The sequence below is a fragment of the Musca vetustissima genome, unplaced genomic scaffold, assembly GCF_032173495.1.
Source record: "Musca vetustissima isolate MV318-11 ecotype Yass unplaced genomic scaffold, APGP_CSIRO_Mvet_v1 utg12302, whole genome shotgun sequence".
NCBI classification, from domain to species: Eukaryota; Metazoa; Arthropoda; class Insecta; order Diptera; family Muscidae; genus Musca; species Musca vetustissima.
In genome coordinates, this window is record NW_026880463.1 from 222,276 (window position 1) to 241,540 (window position 19,265).

General features: G+C 37.4%; 1 protein-coding gene across 1 annotated transcript; it reads right to left on the reverse strand.

The window, feature by feature from the left end:
• Positions 1-2,056: 2,056 nt before the first annotated feature.
• Positions 2,057-18,910, reverse strand: LOC133326084 (uncharacterized). Its single transcript, XM_061534760.1, has 7 exons — positions 18,704-18,910; positions 18,281-18,652; positions 17,426-17,749; positions 17,142-17,334; positions 11,665-15,249; positions 4,046-10,674; positions 2,057-3,904 (listed from the first exon to the last, which is right to left on the reverse strand). Exons 1-7 carry the CDS (start codon positions 18,905-18,907, stop codon positions 2,057-2,059), a joined length of 13,155 nt encoding a protein of 4,384 aa, XP_061390744.1. The 5' UTR covers positions 18,908-18,910.
• Positions 18,911-19,265: the final 355 nt, after the last annotated feature.

A 19,265-nucleotide genomic window follows, 5' to 3' on the forward strand; every position in this document is an offset into this window, starting at 1 on the left:
TACAAATATTTGGAAGTTAAAAAATAAGTCGAATGTTGTTTTACGTTGTTTTCTTCTTTTTATAAAAGCAGTATATACATGCATATTTTTTAATAAAAAATAATCATATATTTTTTAAGGAACTTATAACATTTTTTTTTAATTACAACATAAAAAATATGATAAAAACATTTTGTAAAAGCTTACTTTACTTGGGGATATTTATGTTAACGGAAAACTCAGTTCTCATTTTTTTTTAATTTCTTGTTGTTGTTTTTGTCTTGTAGTACTGGAAAACATTTTATACTTTATAAAATTTCTTCTTTAAGTAATAATTAAAAAATAATAATACATTTATATGTATTAAATAAAATGAATACATTTTTCTTTTCTTTTAATTTATATTTGTTTATCAGTAAAAAGTAATAAAAGTTAATTGATACAAATCAATTAACTTTTATTTTTGATTTATATGTTGATATTGTAATTTTTCTTCCATCATATTGTTGTTAACTTAATTTTATTTGAATATGAGTTTCTTTGTTATTGTATTGTATATAAGTAGAATATGTACATAAGTCATATTGTAAAGCTTTAGCTTTTTTTACTTATTTTATTAAAGTAATATATTTATAGTTTTATTGTGCATTTTTTCTTAGTATGCGTTCTAGAGTGAAATTTGTATTTCTTATTTTTATTTATTTTTTTTACTTTTATAAATTTAAGAGATGTGTTTTTTTTTGTGTGTAATATACAGCATATTCATGTATGTGTGTGTATGAATATATGTTATATCTTATATTTTGCAATAATAAAATTGTAATAATTAAAATTGTTTTTTTTTATTTTATGAATGTTGTTATATATAGTATTAAAATATTTTAGATTTACAGTAACAATTATAAATATTTTGGGTATTAGGAAATGTTAATTCAAATTCATCCTTTTTGGAAGTGGCAATTCACATTTCCTGAAATTTTTTATTATTGGCATGAATGTGGTTTAAAACTCCATCCAATAATCAATGTTTTAGCAGTAGTATGGTAGGCAAAGATTCCTTAATTTAAAATTATTTTTATTGCATCAATTTGAATCCCTTTGCGTTTTTTTCGTTTAATTTAGCTCTATTATTTAACTTTATTGGTCTGTTCTAGAACCTGCAAGAATATACGATTTTTTACTACGATAACAATTTTTCCCTTTATGATATCAAAGAAAACAGTACAAATTAGTAGATTCTTGCAGTACCGCAACATACCATATGTAAATAAAACTGTACCACGATTTTGTGGGAGTGAAAAAGGTTCGGCTTCAGTCATTGTTTTTTTTCCTGAACATGTCATTATCGGAGGGGAAAAAGTAGCAAATGGGTCTGTTGATATCACACCGTACGTCGATCTCTTTCTTCTCTCTTGTCAAATTCGAGTTGAAAAAATCCTTATTAGAATCTTCAATGGAATGATATTAATATTACTGATATACATGGGTTCTATGTGCAATTCAAAGTATTGTAAACATAAATTCCAGTGACTATCCAATCATGCCTAATCTTAACCTTCTACAAAGCTAGAGCATTTTTAAACGAAAAGATATCATTCTTTTGTATAAAGAAAATACATAGAAATATATATGAAATGATAGATGAATAGAAAAGAGGTTTTGTTCCATCCTACCGGATATTAGACCCAATTTTTCATTGCACTTCTACTTTTTTATTTGGTTTAATTTTCTTTTTTCTTGCCTGAAATTTCCTTTTATGTATTTGTAACATGATTTTTAAATATACGAAGATTAAGTTAGACAATGAAAATGGCTTTCTTTGTATTGAGAGCAAATAAATTGATGTTGAAACTTCACAAATAATTTTTACTGGATATTAAAAACGTCTTTAATGTTTACCTTATTCATTATCATTCTTACGGGATGTCGTAGCTGTGTTCTGAACTAATTCTTGTCATTTACAATACAATACAAGTAGTCATTTTTTTGCACTAATCATCATCATTTCATCTTTACAAATCTATCACCGATTTCCATTGAAATTGCTTCTCATACCTAATCATTTTATTCTTCATTATCATTCATCCTGGCCATAGCATTCTTCAAAATCTTCAAAATAACTACTATCGTGATCTTCAAGATCATTGGGTGATATTAAATGACGGGCCAATGAACCCTGGCTACTACTGCCACGACTATTTTCAGCAGCACCAACTGCCCCCATTAATAGACCAGGCATAAAATCAGGCGCATTGTTACCTCCTTCCTCGTGTTGCTGCTGATGATCTCGTTGTTCAAAATCATTACGATTTTGTATGGGGTCATTGTGACCCAAGAACAATGTCGGTATAGCCTCGGTTTTAAGTACATAATTAACATCAAAACATGACGGCGCGAAATGACGACGACATATTCGATAATGTTCAACACGATATTGATTAAAGTCCAGCTTTAAATTAACAAACCATTTTTGACATAAATCCAGCCGGAGGGGAAATTTATAGAGCGGCATTAGTGGTTGTATACAACCATAAACTAAACACTGTTCACTTGGTGGATCATTGTGATGAATGAAGGAGTTATCGGGTAAATTTAAATTTAACGTCGGCACCGACCAACTGTGTAGCTTGAGATCGCCATCACTAAAACAAATTGCCTCAAAATGTTCACTACAAATGGCATATTGATTTTCTTTATAGTTGCGTGGATCAATTTTCAAATTGAAACACCATTTAATGAAAATTTCCGAATCACTGGGAAAGTCGGTGTAAAGTTTTATGCCACGACTTTCAGAGGTGTTTGTACATTTGGCCACACAACACAGGTAAATATGAGATTTTACTTCGGAAATTATTAAGGGAGGGAAATGTTGTTTTTGTTCCTCCACTTGACTGTTTTGTGTTTCCTCCTCATCCACCTCCTGTTGTTGTTGTTGTTCTTGATAACAATTATCATAATTTTGTTGTTCTGTCTCATCAATTTCAATTATTTCTTCCTTAATCGTTTGTGATGAGAACATTAGCATCTCTTGTGATTGTTGTTGTTGCTGATGAGTTTCCTCCAAACCATATTGATCTTCAATTAATTCTTGTTTTATGGCAATATTATTGGTCTCTTTGGCGGTTTCAAAACAATAATCATGATCATTCCAACCATATGTAGTATTTTCATCTAAATTTTGCTGTTGTTCATCCTCCACATTCTCATAATCGAGCAATTCTTCTTTAATAACAATATTCATATTGCTGCTGGCCGCTAGTTCCTCATCATTTTCGTTAGTCAATCCCAATTTCAATGTGGGTATGGCATCATCACTTAATCTCTTTTGTTTTATCAGATATTTATAACGAAAGTGAAGACCACAAATTTTAGTTTCATCAGCTTGGAAATTTTCACATTTAACATTATTCAGCCACTTGCTAAGCCTTTCGGGATCTGAGGGAAATTTAAAAAGCCTAGTTCTGATCATGGGTTGTAGGCCATTACTATTTACACATGTGGCCACACAACACTGGCCCGTATATGCACACTCATCTTCGGCATTATTTTCAAAAATCTTTTTATTGTGTGGCAGATTGAGGGTTGGTATTGCCCAGGAATATATTGAACGGGCATTATAGCAATAACTTTCAAAATGACGACTACAAACTTTGTAATAATGAATTTTGGATTTATCCAATTTATCATAATCCATGTCAAAATTATGACACCATTTTCGGGCCAATTGTTGGGGACTCGTAGGGAAATGATGTAATCTAATGTCGGCATTTGTTTGGCCAGAGAAAAGGTCGGAGTTGCAGCCGGGCACCATACAACGTTTGAAAACAAATTTACATTTTGAAGATATCTCCTTGTAGGCTTTATTTAATATCTCCAATTCCTTTTGATATTCTGGCTTGGGATTGCTGCCAAGTTTCGTGATGTCCTGCTCAAATTGTTTATAAAGCCTATAGAAATGTTCATCACAAAAATGTATTGCTCCCCTTTGAGTTGATTCCAATTTACCCAGACTACTTAACCACATTACCTTTAAATTTGGAATTTCTGGACAATTATATATTTGTGCCTTGTTTTGTTTACATTCCGGATAGCTGCAATCATATTTTATGATTTTGGGAGTCTTTTTGGTAATTTCACTTATTTCAAAACCCAAAAATGCCTCCTTTTTAATCGAATGCAATTTGGGTAGTGATGCGGATATTGCCGTTTCATTTCGTTCCAATTCCATTTCGGGTGTAATAATTTCAAATAGAGGTTTATTTTCAGGTTCGGGCTTAACAGGCAAAAACTTTTTGGCAATTTTCCTCTTCTTGGTATTTTCCAATATTGCAGGTGGTGGTTTCTTTTGCTGTTGAGGAGCTCGTACCTTAATGAAATTCACCAAAGGCTTATCTTCATCATCTAAGAAATCAGTGTCATTTAAATTAGATTTTACAACACGTTTGGGTTTTGCCTGAACCCCCAGGCTATCAAGAGATTTCTTTGTGTTTTCAACATCGACATGTGGCGTTAGTTTCTCGTCCTTCTCTTTCTGCTCAACTGTGTCCATTAGTTTTTTAGTTTTTGTTACCACCTCCTTTGTTTCTTCTTTTTTCTTGGCGTTTGTTGGTTCTTCATTTTTCGTACTGCTCTTTAGAGTTTTCTTATTTTTCAATTTTATTTCAATTTCCTTTCCTTGTGTGAGAACTTTCCTTTTAACTTTATCAAGTTGTAAAGGATTCTTGAAAATACGATTAGTGTGACCCAAATTTAGGGTAGGCACAGCTGCCGCCCTCATGACACCAAATGCATTCAAACATTTTTGTTCAAAATGTCTCTCGCAAATTTTCAATTTCTTCGAACTAGCCACATCTCGTTGTTTGATTTTCAAATTGAAATACCATTTCTTTAGCAATATCTTATCCTTGGGGAATGTATACAAATGTGACCAGGGTCCCTTGCAATCGGAAACACAACATTTACGTCGTGAGTTCCTCTTTGGATTGCGAAACAATTCCGCCTGGGGACACTGGACACCCAATGTGGGTACTGAATCTCGTCGCAGGATTTTCAATTTTGCATCAAAACAATCATTTTCAAAATGTTTCACACATATACGCATACTTGGACGATATTGATTACGAGTTATTTTCAGGTTATTCAACCATTTAAGGAATACCGACATTCGCGATGGAAATCGAAACAAATGCAGATTTTCAGCTTTGTTTTGTAGCTCCTGACAGATGCAACAAACAAACATGTCGACTTTGTATTGAGGATTCTGATGCAGATCGGGCTTCGGCTTGTCGCCCAAGTTTAATGTGGGCACAGCCCAATTTTTAAGCTTCACAATTTGTCCCTCTTCATTTTGCGTTAGACAATAACTTTCGAAATGCAAGTAGCAAACCCTTAAATTCAAGGTACATTGCTGGGATCCCAAATTTAAATTATAAATCCATTTACGTATTTCCAATGATTTGGTGGGGAATTTAAAAAACGGCCCCACATCAGTGTTGCACGAAGAAACACAGCAATGTTTTAGATTTTCATGATGCGAGGGTAATGCCTCGGGTGGATTTACATACAGACTTACATTGTACGGCAATGCCAGGGTGGGCAAAGACCAACGATGTAATTTTTTCTCGCTGAAACAACGATTCTCAAAATGCAATGCACAAATGCGATATTTGGAACGATCCGAGGCGGCAAACTCCACCGAACTATTGTGTAACCATTTTTGTAACAATGACTCATCTTTGGGAAATTTAAATAATTGTATATTTAAGTTGAAACCGGTTTTACACTTCGGTACCGAACATCTGAAACACTGTAGCTCAGGGAGATTTCTCAAATTTTCATAAAGTTGTCGAAGTCGGGGTATTTCCGCACAATTTAATTCCTCATAATAGCATATGAAATGTACGCAACACATATATTCTACATCATCATTGTTTCCGACAAGACTCTTCAATACTTGTAGACATTTTTGCTTGAATTCTCCACCTCTGTCACCCTCTACTTTTTCTTTTTCTCCTCCTCCCACTCCTTCCTCTTCTACAGCTAATTTAAAACATTGATAATTTAACCAATAGCTACAATTTACAATACAACATTTTTGTATATCATTACTGTGGATATTTTCCAAATCATTATGTCCTAAATGTAATGTGGGCACCGAACCCATTAGCAATGTTTGTTGCTTATCTAAACACTTAACATCGAAATGATGACTACAGACTCTAAGATTTCGTAATTCTTTGCTTAAAAAATGCTCATCATAATTTAGCTTTAAATTAAATAACCACTTGTCAATGTCCTCTCTTTGTTTGGGAAATTTAAACATTTTCCGACAATCTTCAATGGATTCTCCTCCCCCCACCGACGATTCGTCATCATTATTTTCCTGATAATTACAATTTTGTACACAACATTTATGGACTTTTTCTTCATACAACTCATCGTCGTTTTGATAAAACCACGATTTGGCCTTCAAACATTGGGTGGGTATGGCATTTTCATGTAAAATACCCTGTTTGAGGCAGACTTTTTCAAAATGCCTTTGACATATCCGCGTGGATTCTATATCTATATCCTGGGGTAAATTTAAATTGTGTAACCACTTTTTCAATAATTCCTCGGATTTGGGAAGTTTGAATAGTTTCACTTTATCTACACTGCTCGATTTTTTACAACTTTCCACCACACATTTGCGACAGTCTTCTTCATTTTCCATTTTTATTAAAACTTTTTGATTATCTTCATCTTTTATGCCCAACTCCACGGAGGGTACGGCATTAAGGCGCAAAGTATTGGTGCTGCCCAGCTCAAAACTATCCGCTTTAAAATGCCGCTCACACAATTTGTAATGATTACTTAAGGCCAGCCTTAAGGGTATTTGTAAATTATTACTCCAAATGCGACGTAGTTCGGAATTTTTCGGAAAAGCAAACAAATGGTTGGGACTATCACGATTTGGACATGTCGTAATGCAGCAGACATCTTTTGGTTCGTGGCGCACCTTTCGCCTTAATTTGGCATCATTTTTGATAATGCGATCACTGTGGCCCAGATTTAAGGTAGGTACTGCCCCGGCTTTTAAATTCCTTTGCTTATAGAAGGCATATGTTTCAAAATGATGATTACATATCTTCAAATCGTCATGTTTACTGGAGCGACCCAATTTAAGATTTATGCACCATTTTCTACGCATATTACTGCCACGAGGTGGGAAACTGATTAGAAATGTTTTTGTATTGGGATCGTCTTGAGCAGCACAATGGGCCAAGCAACAATGGGGTTTATTACTCGCATCATCATCTGTCGTTTGAGGCGGTAGAGGTATTTTAAATACTTGAGGTTTTTCCACCTTCTCCTTCTCCTCGTCTGCTTCTTCTTCGTTTTTCTCTTCCACCTTTGGTGAAATAATAATATTTGTTGTTGCATCATCTTCCTCCTTATCATTTCCTTCTTCCTTGATTTCCTTTTTTATTTTTGTTGTTGTCTGCCTTTTTAAATGCGGCACCGCATTTTCTTTTAGTTGATCAGTTCCCTCTACAAAACATGTCTTGCTAAAATGTTGACGACACACTTTTAAGGGTCGCTGCGTTATTTCCTTCCTATTGATTTTCAATTTTCTAAACCACAATTGCCTCAGGTGTTTATCTTTGGGAAATGAATATCGTTTATATTTCTCGAGATTTTTACAATTGCTAACACAACATTTATGTTCGCGACGTGATATATTTTTAATAATTCCATCTGTATGACCCAAATTGATGGTTGGCAACATGCCACGTTTTATTTGTCGGTCTTCTTTGAATGCCCGCTTTTCAAAATGATAATTACATATTTTGAAATCATCATAATTTTCTAATTTCGGTGATAGTTTGAGATTTCGACACCATTTTCTTAGAGTGTTTGGAGTCGCTTGCGGAAAGTCAATTAGGAAGGTATCATTATTCAAATCTTCCTGGCGTCGACAATGTGTTAGAAAACAACATGGGAGGCCGTCCTTATTAAACTCTACTATTGGTGGCTTGTGAAAAGTCTTCGAATTCCCATCACCATCCTCTCCTGCAATTGACAATTTTAATGTGGGTATAGCATCAATTTTCAAATCCTTACAGGTCTCATCTACAAAAATTTCCTTTGTGAAATGTTCAGCACACACCTTATAGTGGCCGTTGAGAGCTTGAATTAAATCAATTTGTAAATTACTACACCATGTGTGACGTAATTCAAAATTTTTAGGAAATGGAAATAATTTGACACCGTCTTCCTCTTTTTGCCGACAATGGCCGACACAACACACTTCACTCGAGCTTAACGTACGAAACGCTTTTCGTCGAATTTTTGGAGCATTTCTTATTATTCTGCCGTTGTGACCCAAATTAATAGTGGGTACAGCTCCGTTTCGTATATGCTTCTCTTTGTAAAAGGCACAAGCTTCAAAATGATGATTGCACAATTTTATTTGATAATAGCGCAGTTTTTTCCTACCCAATTTCAAATTGAAACACCATTTTCTTTGTAAATTTTTATCATGTTGAGGAAATTCAATGAAAAATGTATCTTCACTCTCGCGACGTTTACAATGTTCCAAGGAACACTGCGTCTTATTGGCAATGGAAATGTGTTTATCTCTACGTTGTTTAACGCAAAATTGTGGTGGACTCTGTGATTCATTTAAATCTAATGTGGGTAAGGCCTTGGGCTTTAGTTGACCATTTTTGCGGAATAAATATGATTCAAAATGATTTGAACATAACCTCAATTTTGCCAAGTTTTCGGTGTCTTCCCGTATACCAACATTGATACACCATTTCTTTAGTTGTTCGGGATGTTTCAGTGGGAATTTATAAAGCTTAATTGGTTCCTCCTCTTCCACCTCGCCCACCATCTTTGCCGCTTGTTTCTTGCGTCGACAGTGTTTGAGGCAACATAGCCGAAAAACCGATTGCCTACCAGATTTAGGATTACCATATGGTGGTGGAGGCGTTAGTATTTGTTCATTATCACCTGCTGCTCCACTTGATTTCGCTTCAGGTTCACCAAGAAAACTTTTTACCTTACTAATGTCGTCATTGTTGTGTTGGGGCACACGAGAGGGGCCCAATTTCAAGGTGGGCACAGCACCGGGTTTAAGTCTGCGCGTACCAATTACCCGCAGTTCAAAATGATCAATACAAACACGTCCAATACATTCTTCTGGTTGTAAACCCAAATTGTCACACCATTTCTGTAGTAGCTGAGGATCCTTGGGAAAGCCATAGGTTGTTAAATGTTGATCCGGTGTCTTTTCCCGGCCACAATATTTCAAACAACAACGTGGTGCAATACTATTTATTGGTCTATCCGTTCGAAGGGCAGTCGTTGTAATATTATTAGTTGATGTTGTTGTTGTATTGGTGGTGGTGGTGGTGTTGTTGGTACTAGAAGAATTTTCATCTAGATAATACGTGGAGTTGAGAAGACCACCATCACCACCGCCCCCATTGTAACTGGCTGGGGTTTCAGCCCGTAAATCTTTATAACTGCTAGCTGGGGTTATGGAACCATGATCTCGACCAAAGGAAGATCTAGAAGACATATCTAAAATATCTTCCTGTGTAAGAGGCACCAAACTGACACGTAATTCTTTCAAGTTTAGCGAAGACCAATGTTGAGAAGTGCCACGTATACGTATTTTAGACAAATCGATTTCTTCTTCTTCCTCCTCCACCTCCTCTTCCTCTGGCTCCTCTTCGACATCCTCATCATTTTCATTTTCATCATTACTATCATTGCCTTCATCATCTTCATATACTTCCATTTCTTCATCTTCATCATCGTAGTCACCATCCTCCTTATTGTCCACCAAATAACCATATTCAAAATCTTCATCATCAAACATTTCTTCATCATAATTTTCGTCGTCATCTTCTTCCTCATCATCGTCGTCGTCTTCTTCTTCATTTATCTCCCCATCATTTGCTTCATCATCTTGTAGTGCACCATCACCATTTGTCTTCGAATCCCATCCATCCCCTTCCATGGATTTCATTTGTAATTTTTGCAGCAGCTCCTTATTGTCATAAGGCAATGGCTGGTCGTCATGACCCAAATTAATTGTGGGCACAGCTCCATTTTTCAATTTCTTTTCGCCAATAACTTCCTCCTCAAAATGTTCATGGCACAAACGGCCCTTACACTGTTCAATATCCAATTTCAAATTCGCCGCCCATTTCTCTAGATATTCTGGTAATTTAGGAAATACAAATGTCCTTAAATCGTCCTTCGTGACTTGATGATTTTTACAATGTTTCAAATGACATCTCTTTAACATTAGCATATTTTGCAGGCGCCGTGGATTGTCGAAGATGGGTTCGGCATGACCCAAATGCATTGTGGGCATAGCCCAAGGTTTCAGAGTTTTGCCATCCAGGCAGCGTTTGTGGAAATGTAAATTGCACACTTTGATGTTTTGCAACTTAGTTGCCTTGTGTGAGGGTATTTGCAGATTGTGCAACCATTTGCGTCGCATTTTCTCGTGGCTGGGTAGTGAGTAGAAACGAACGCCATGCTTAAGACGTGATCTACGACAACTGGGTATATAGCATTTGATAATATCCAAAGACTTTTTAATTTTTACTTGTTTCAGTGCGACAGCTTCGTTCTGTTCTGAGGTCACATCGTCGTCGTAAACCTCCTTTCGAATTGTGGTCTTATTATAGAACTCTGGTGCTTCGGTGTGGCCCAAATTGAGGGTCGGCACAGCCCATGAACGTAGACGCATACTACCGAAACACTGCTTTTCAAAATGCTTGGAGCAAATCTTGTACAACGGTGTTAGATGGCGTGACATTTTCAAATTTGCACACCATTTCTTTAACATATCATCATCGGAGGGGAAATTGAAAAGTTTTACACGATTCATATCTCCTTCCTGAAGACTTTCACAGTTATCCACAGCACATCTCATTATTTGAGGACCAATCATACGTTTATCCAGACGAGTTAAATCGGGATTTTTATAAATATTTTCCCCTGTTGAGTTCTTCTTCAAGCGCAATGTGGGTATGGCCCAAGGACGCAGACGCTGAGTCTCTGTTATGCAATATGGTTCGAAGTGCAACGAACAAACTTTATTCATATAACGACGATGTTCATCCGGTATAATACCAGTATTGTGTGACCATTTCTTGGCAATTTCCTTGCCATAGGGAAAATAGAAAAGACGCAATTCGGATTTTAAGATACTTGAGGAGCAGCCTTCAACACGACATTGGAAGCCATTGATCAACAATGACATTTCTGTCTTTTGATAGGCCATAACAAGTTTATTGTAGTCAGCTTCAAATTCTTCGCTTTGTTCTTGCTCATTCTTCAATGATTCCATTTGCTCCTTAAGTTTGCGGAATATCTCCTGGTAATGTAAACCACACAATTTGCTTTCCATGGGTAGCTCCTCCTCGCGGCCATGATTGATTTGGTGACACCAAAGTTTTCTTAATTCCTCGGTTTCGGGTAAATCGTATGGCTCTCGCATAAGACTCTTGGGACCACGGCATTCTTCTACACAACATTCAGCTGGTGTACTCAAGGGATCTAATGATTCATCTGGCTCGGCCTCATCCTCTTCGTCCATATCCATATTTTCTTGATTATTTTGTCGCTCATGCTCGCGTTCTTTCATTTCCTCCAGTCTCAGTTGTTGTCTTTCCATACGTTCAATATCGCGCTTTTTAATAAATAGATTTGGTCGTATGCGATCTGGGTTGATTTTATATAAATCGTCATATTCATCGTGGCCCAAGTTTATGGTGGGTATGGCACCGAAATTCAATCTTGTCTTACCCACACAAATCGGCTCAAAGTGATCGTTGCATATCTTGTATTTTTCTCGCTCCTTGAAATCGAGGAAATCCAGTTTCAAATTATGTTTCCATTTGCGGAACAATTTCAAATGTTTGGGGAAACTATTCATTTGGGCATCGTCATATTTACGTGTCTTGCCACAATTGGGCACACAACATTTGTATATATATTCGCCGCTGCGTTGATCGGGTGGAGGATTTTGTATTATCTCAATTTCATCATCTTCGCTGTGACCCAAATGCAATGTGGGCACAGCCCATTTGTATAAAAGTTTCGGTCCTTGACATTCGGCTTCGAAATGTTTATAACAAATTCGAACCCCGACACAGTCGTTGGGAGTCATTTTCAAATTGTGACACCATTTGGCCAAAACCTCTTCATCATCTCGAGGGAAACGATACAAACGCATGTCCTCGCCTTTCCGCGAATCGCAGCCTTTGACCACACATTTTTCCAAATCAAAATATGAACGTTTCTCGTTGGGATAGAGATCATCGGAATCATGACCCAACTTCAATGTGGGTACTGCACCAGGCGATATACGTCTACCGCCAACTGAATGCGGCTCGAAATGATCAGAGCACACTCTCATCAGTGTTGTCAGTCTACCCTTGGGCATATTTTTAATGTTGTGACGCCATTTCTGCATTAATACACGATTGTTAGGGAATCGGAACAGAACCACACCATCGGCCCGTGTTTTACGACATGTCTCGACAACACATTGCCGCTGGGTACCACCAATTCTGGGCTGCTTCAATCGCGCTGGATTTTGATAGATTTTATAACCCGGATGAGTGTTGAGATTAAGTGTGGGCACAGCAAAGTTCATGGGACAACGTTTCGTCAACACCGACGGCTCGAAGTGACTTGAACAAATTCGTCTATGAGAACTACCCACCAAGGGCAATTGGATATTGTGACACCATTTCGCCAATGTTTGCCTATTGGCATATGGGAAACGGAATAGCTGCACATTGTCGTGGACTCGTGTTTTGCGACAATGCGGCAAACAACAACGTGGCGACCACTTTATCATATCATGTTTTGAACTACCCATACGTTCAGGTTTTTCCTTCTTCTTGTAGACCACCTGGGTGGGTGGAGGATTTTCGAATAGGTGCTCAACTTTAGATGCCAAATTCAATGTGGGCATAGCCCAATTCAGCAAACGTTTTCCGATACAATGCGATTCGAAATGCAAATTACAGATTTTCATTAAGGGCAATTGGCCGGCATCCACTTGGAGATTGTGGGCCCATTTCAATAGCTGTTCAGCATCCTCGGGTGGCCGATACAATTTGATGTCATCAACCTGGGGATTACGACGACACGTTGAGACACAGCATTCTCCTTGTTCATCACCATTGTTCGGTGCAAATGGTTTAGTCCAGTGTTCGGCAACCTCCTCTTCGGTGGGCAATTGATGGGGCACGTCTTCATAGCCCAAATTAATGGTGGGTATGGCCCATTTCTCTAAGCGTTTATTACGCAAGCAACGGTCTTCAAAGTGTACCTCACATACGGCATCGTTGAAGAGCTTTGTGCCATCCGGTACGGGCTTATGTAAATTCTCACACCACTTCTGCAGCAATTCGGGATGGGTGGGGAAACGATGCAAATTTGCATGATCACGGTCACGGTTCCTTTTGCAAGTGGGTACACAACACGTTTCACGTATATTCAACTTCTTAATAACATCAGGATTGCGATAAATGTTGGGATCATCATGACCCAGTTCCAGGGTGGGCACAGCAAAGGGTCTCATGCAGCCGCCAATGCAATAGCTCTCAAAGTGGGCACTACAAATTCGTACACTTTTGTGTAGCTTATCCAAATCCATTTTTAGATTGTGGCACCATTTCTTCAGTTGCTCTGGTCTCTTCGGTACCGTATGCAGGGTAATATTATCGGTGTGGCGGGTACGCTTACACGTGGGCACTAAGCACACATCACCTAAATCTAAGACATTACTTTGTGCTGTCCCTTGTGCGCCTAGACTGGAAATCTTTGTTGCCATTGAATTCATAAAGACTTCGTCATAGATGGATGTTGATGAACCACCATCTCCCATGTCGTGCTGTTGCTTCAAAAGCTCTGCAAACTTTTTCGCCTTCGATGAGGTCGAGGCCTGGCTTGAATTTGAATGCGACGGTGGAGGGGGAGGTGTATACAATTCATTTTCATATATATCAAAGGTATCATTGTGCCCCAAATTCATGGTAGGCACTGCACCCGGATTTAGTTTTCTTAAACCTAAGGCCTCTTTGACAAAGTGGGAGGAACAAATTTTATGATTTTTACCTCTATACATGTCGGGATCTAAGCGTAAATTATAACACCATCTCCTCAGTAGAGTTTCATCACGCGGAAACCGATACAACGACAAGTTGCAATCATAGGAACGACTACGTCTACAGAATGGCAAGAAACATTTCTTTTCTTCCTGGTAAATGTTGGGATTGTCATGGATCTTTCCATATACAGTACCCAAACGCAGCGTGGGTATGGCCCAGGGCTTTAGGCGGAATTTACCAAAGCATTTCTCTTCGAAATGACGCGAACAAAAGAAACGATTTTCTTTGCTGTGTATGGGCAGACGTGAATTCTGGCACCACTTTATTAGTGTTTTCAAATCCCTTGGGAAAACATGAAATTTAACATTGGTTTCTCCCCTCTGTGACAAACAACCGGGCATATAACAACGAGCCATTTCACCCGACGGAAACCCACCTGAACTTTCACGATTCTGATATAAATTGCCCACATCATCATGACCTAAATTGAAGGTTGGCACCGCCCAATAACTTAAGGAATAGCGCGCAATACAACGTTTCGGAAAATGCAGACTGCATACCCGATAAACACCATAATTGACATTGGGATCATAGGTCATTTTCAAATTATGACACCATTGTATAAGGTATTTTTCATCTCGTGGAAATGGGAAGAAATTCAGGGTGGGCGAAGAGAATTTTCTCACACCACATTTGGGCACACAACAAAATGCATCCTCATCCTGTATGGCTTCGGAGTTTTTGGAACTTTTCTTTGTCGGTGTGGTGGTACGTTGCAGATTAAAAGAAAACGATGAATTCGTCGAACTCGACTCATGATAGTCTTGTAAGAACGTAAGATTTTGATTGGAATTCGAACCGAATTCCTGTGAATTCGATGAATAATCATCGAAATTTCCAAAATCCGATTGATCCATGGGTGGATAAAAATCCGGTTCTACTTTAATTTCAGTTTTTATTTCCACATGTGGTGCTGCAAAATCAGGTATGTCATCGTAATTATCTGCAGCCGCTGCTGATGATGTTGATGGCGATGACGAATGTGTTCTATGCAGTGCAGATGATGTTGATTGGTGGAGGTGTTGGTGTTGTTTTGAAGGCAAGCGCGCTGTACCTGGGGTTTTCATTGAGGTTATATCTGTAAAATGGTAGAGATACTTTTTAATGTAATAGCAACGATTTGTTATTAATATGATAATTTAATTACCTTTTATTAGGAAGCTTGTGAGATTCTCTGTTCGATTCGTTGCAGTTGTTGAATGTTTATTGGTTTTGGCAAAACATTTAAGATTTTTAAACTCTGAAAATAAATTAATATATATATATATATATATATATATAGGTTAAATAAGTATGTAATCATTTGAATTTTAGTTAATAATAATGGAATAGCGCTAATTTAAAAGCGACGAAATAGTTCCGGACGATTGTTCATTTTAATTTTTAAGTTTCTATTAGAAATTAATAAAGTTTCAGATTCACTCCATCCATAACTGGTGGCACAAATTGATTAATCTCTCTCTTGAACAATGCAAATTGGGTGTTTATTTATCCTTGCATTTTTGACTGCCGAGGTAGATAATTGCCAGAAATTCAAGAAATTCATAAATGTTCGAAAATTGTCTTTGGATCGAGCATTTGAAAAAAATGGTAATAAAGGAAGTTCAACGAAAGTAGAAAATTTGGTTATTTTAGCCACGTCAGAGTTTTAACAAATCTAAAGATCTTCTTGGAATCTATTTCGTAGAAGACGTAATTTGCCGAACTGACTGTGTCTGCTGGAAATGAGAGAACTAATCCTCCCTCTTACTATGACACAGCAGCGAAGTAGTTCTACGGCGAGAGAATTCTGGCCAGATGGCTTTAGAAATCTTGCATCTCGGATCTGTTGACTATCTGTTACCGACTACTTCGCAGTAGCCAATGAAATAGCCGATAGGAGATTGTACAGATACCTCTATTGGAGATTGGACGACTGCGAACCCACCCCCTCGACCCAACTCATATTTTTTATCAAAAATTTGTACTCTTTTGTCGTCATCGAACATCATATTCCATTAAGTCCACTTGCTTCGGTTTGGCTCCTGCAAAGTTGTTCTACTTGAATGAACTTTCCTTTTGACTGAGATTAAACTCGTGTCGTTGCGGATCGTAAAAATGCTAAAAACTGTGTACAGGATTTAGAGGATTTCCGTAGTTTGAGAAGTTAATGTTGTCACAGGACAATTATCACTTTTGCTCCTATTTGAAGCATTAGAACTTGTCTTTCTTTTATCCGCCTGTTTATTATCTTTCATACCCATGGCTACGAATTTGAAAAGTGCAACAACTTAATTATACAATGACGACGCTTTTATGTCGTTGGAAGACCGTTACCTTCCTAGGCGATTCAAAAACTCCACACGCTCTACCGAGGGTTTAAAAATACATAATCTTTCTTGTCGACATGGTCCTAGTCTCTGCGGGAGTTGTCCGTGTACAAGTTGTAGACATAATGCAGATTTAAATTTATGTGCCGTTAAGGATAGTGTTTTTAAAACTTATTCCAATATAGTTACAAACTTTTAATTTACACCTACATAGGGTCAACATAAAGGATGCAAGTGATTATGACTCTCCGTTATCTCCTATAATCGCTTTTAGTCCAAGCATCCATTTTAAATTTGGAGTCTCTCTCTCAATTGTCGTTGGCTTCAAAACTAATGGATAGTCTAATTTTACGAAAGAATTGATCGATCTAGGATGCGTCTAGAGAATCCTTCTACAGTCGTTAATAGTGTGACAGTTAAAGAGCACCTAGTCAAGAAGAGATTGTGAAAAGTGTCAGTGAAAAAGTGGTTAAAAGAATATCTTTGCAACTAAGGCAAAGAATTGTTGAGGTGACCAGGTTTTTAACGAATACAATCTGAAACAGTCAGTGATGGATAGAGAACTGATTATTTTAGTGATGCTAATTTATTCTTCGTCTATCAGGGCACTTGGCCATTTCCTTTGAGAACCTCAAACGAAGATAATATTACACTAAATGGCCTTCAACAATGTACCTACCCTCTTTGTCGTAAAATTTGCCACAAAAATCCGGATTCCCCACATAATGATCTTCCAATTCCAATAAATCTTGAAAACATAGACGGCATATACAACAATCGTAACGTGGCTGTTGACGATGATCCACCAAATGGGAAAATAATTGATCGCGTTTAGCAAAGGAGACACAGCATATCTGTAACAATAGGAATACATATGAATGTATATGTATAAATAATACCCATAAACACCATGACGAAATATGGTCCTAATCTATTAATACTTACATTGCATTTAAACATTTCATATTCATGCTGGCCAAATTCATGATGTTCACATTCATCAATGGTCTCATAGTATTTGCCACAGTATTTTTGGCAGAAATAACGATTCGAACGATGCAACTGCTCATGGGCCTGTAATTCCTCATTGGACATAAAGGACATGGGACAAATGGAACATTTGAAATCATATTCAACGATACTGCATGTGGATAGAGCAACATGTTGTGCATAGTTTTGGCGCTTTAAAAAGACCTGCTTACATCGCTGACATATGGGCAGGGTAGAGGAACGTTCTGTTTGTAATTTGCGGCGAGGAAAGTTAAGAGGCTGGAATAGAAAAAAAACAACACAAAAGAAAATAAAATCAAAACATATAATACATAGAAGGAAAGTGAAAATACAACAACAAATAACTACTACTTGTCAAAGCAAAAGCATAAAAACAAAACATTACCCAGCAGCAGTCCGACCCTCCCCCACTACTACTCTACACGGCCGGCCCAGACGACATCTACATCAGTAAAAATTGTGAATGGAATAACATTTGTTTATATTTTTTGTTATGTATGGTGATGGTACATTGCCCTAGTCAAGTCTGCCTGGTTTGCTTGCCATGCATCCAGTCAGCCATCCACCAGACATTTAGTATCACAAAAAAAAAAAAAAAAACAACAACCGAAAGACCTGTAGAAAAACCATGGCAGGCACACACAGCCAGACAGACATCGACCGTCTAGAGTAGAATAGTAGTTCATGTTATTGTTTACATTTTACCCATTACCCATAACCATTTTCGTTTGGTTTTTTTTCTGTTTTTTGAGTAAAAGCGTTTTGTGTTTTTGTGCCATTCTCTTTTACCTTGGGTTCGCTTTTTATATTAGCCAAGGATATTGGTAGTGGCTTTTCCTCTGCCATTGTGACTGCTGCTGATGATGATGACGACGATGATGTTGATGCTGCTGGTGCTGGTGGAGCTGGTATGTCGGAATTTTCTGTTTTTACTACTACTGATTGTGTTGTTGGTGGTTTTTGTTGTTGTTGCAATGATGTCTGAGGTTCTTGTCGTTGTTGCTGTGATACATTTTCATTTTGATAAACAGGAGGCCTTTGATGTTGGACTTGCTGAGAATGCTGTTGCTGTTGTTGCTGCTGCTGATGGCGTTGATGATGGTGATGCTGCTGTTGTGGCTGGTATTGAGCCTGTGACTGTTGATGCTGCTGTTGTTGTTGCTGCTGATGATGATGTCTTTGTTGTTGTTCTTGTTGCTGTTGTAGTTGATGGTGATGATGATGAGACTGCTGCTGCTGATGATGATGAAGATGTGGATGATGTTTTTGCTCTTGTACTGCGTGTTGTACACGTTGTTGATGTTGTAGCTGCTGTTGTTGTTGCTGTTGATGGTGTTGCTGTTGTTTTCGTTCTTCATTCATAGTAAATGTAGTATTGTTTTCAATTTGTGGCGCATTTTTGTGATATGGCGGCATTTCATCCAGTGGTTCAGCTGTATATAAAACAAAGACAAAAAAGGACAACAAGAAAAAAGTTTGTTAGTCTTGAATGTTAACAGGCATCTACATCATTTAAACAGAACATACACACATATATATATATACAAAATTTTCGCAGGAAACCAGTTACATATAAATTTATTATGATTTGAAGGTCATTAAATACGACGACTGCGATGACGACAAAGAGAACGATAATAATGACAGAAGGGAGAGAGAGAAAGTAAATCTGCATATACGCAACGAGACTACGACGACGATGATGATGATGACAGCATCATAATAGTCAGTCATCATTATTGTGGTGGCCCATATTTTTTCCAAGAATTCAATA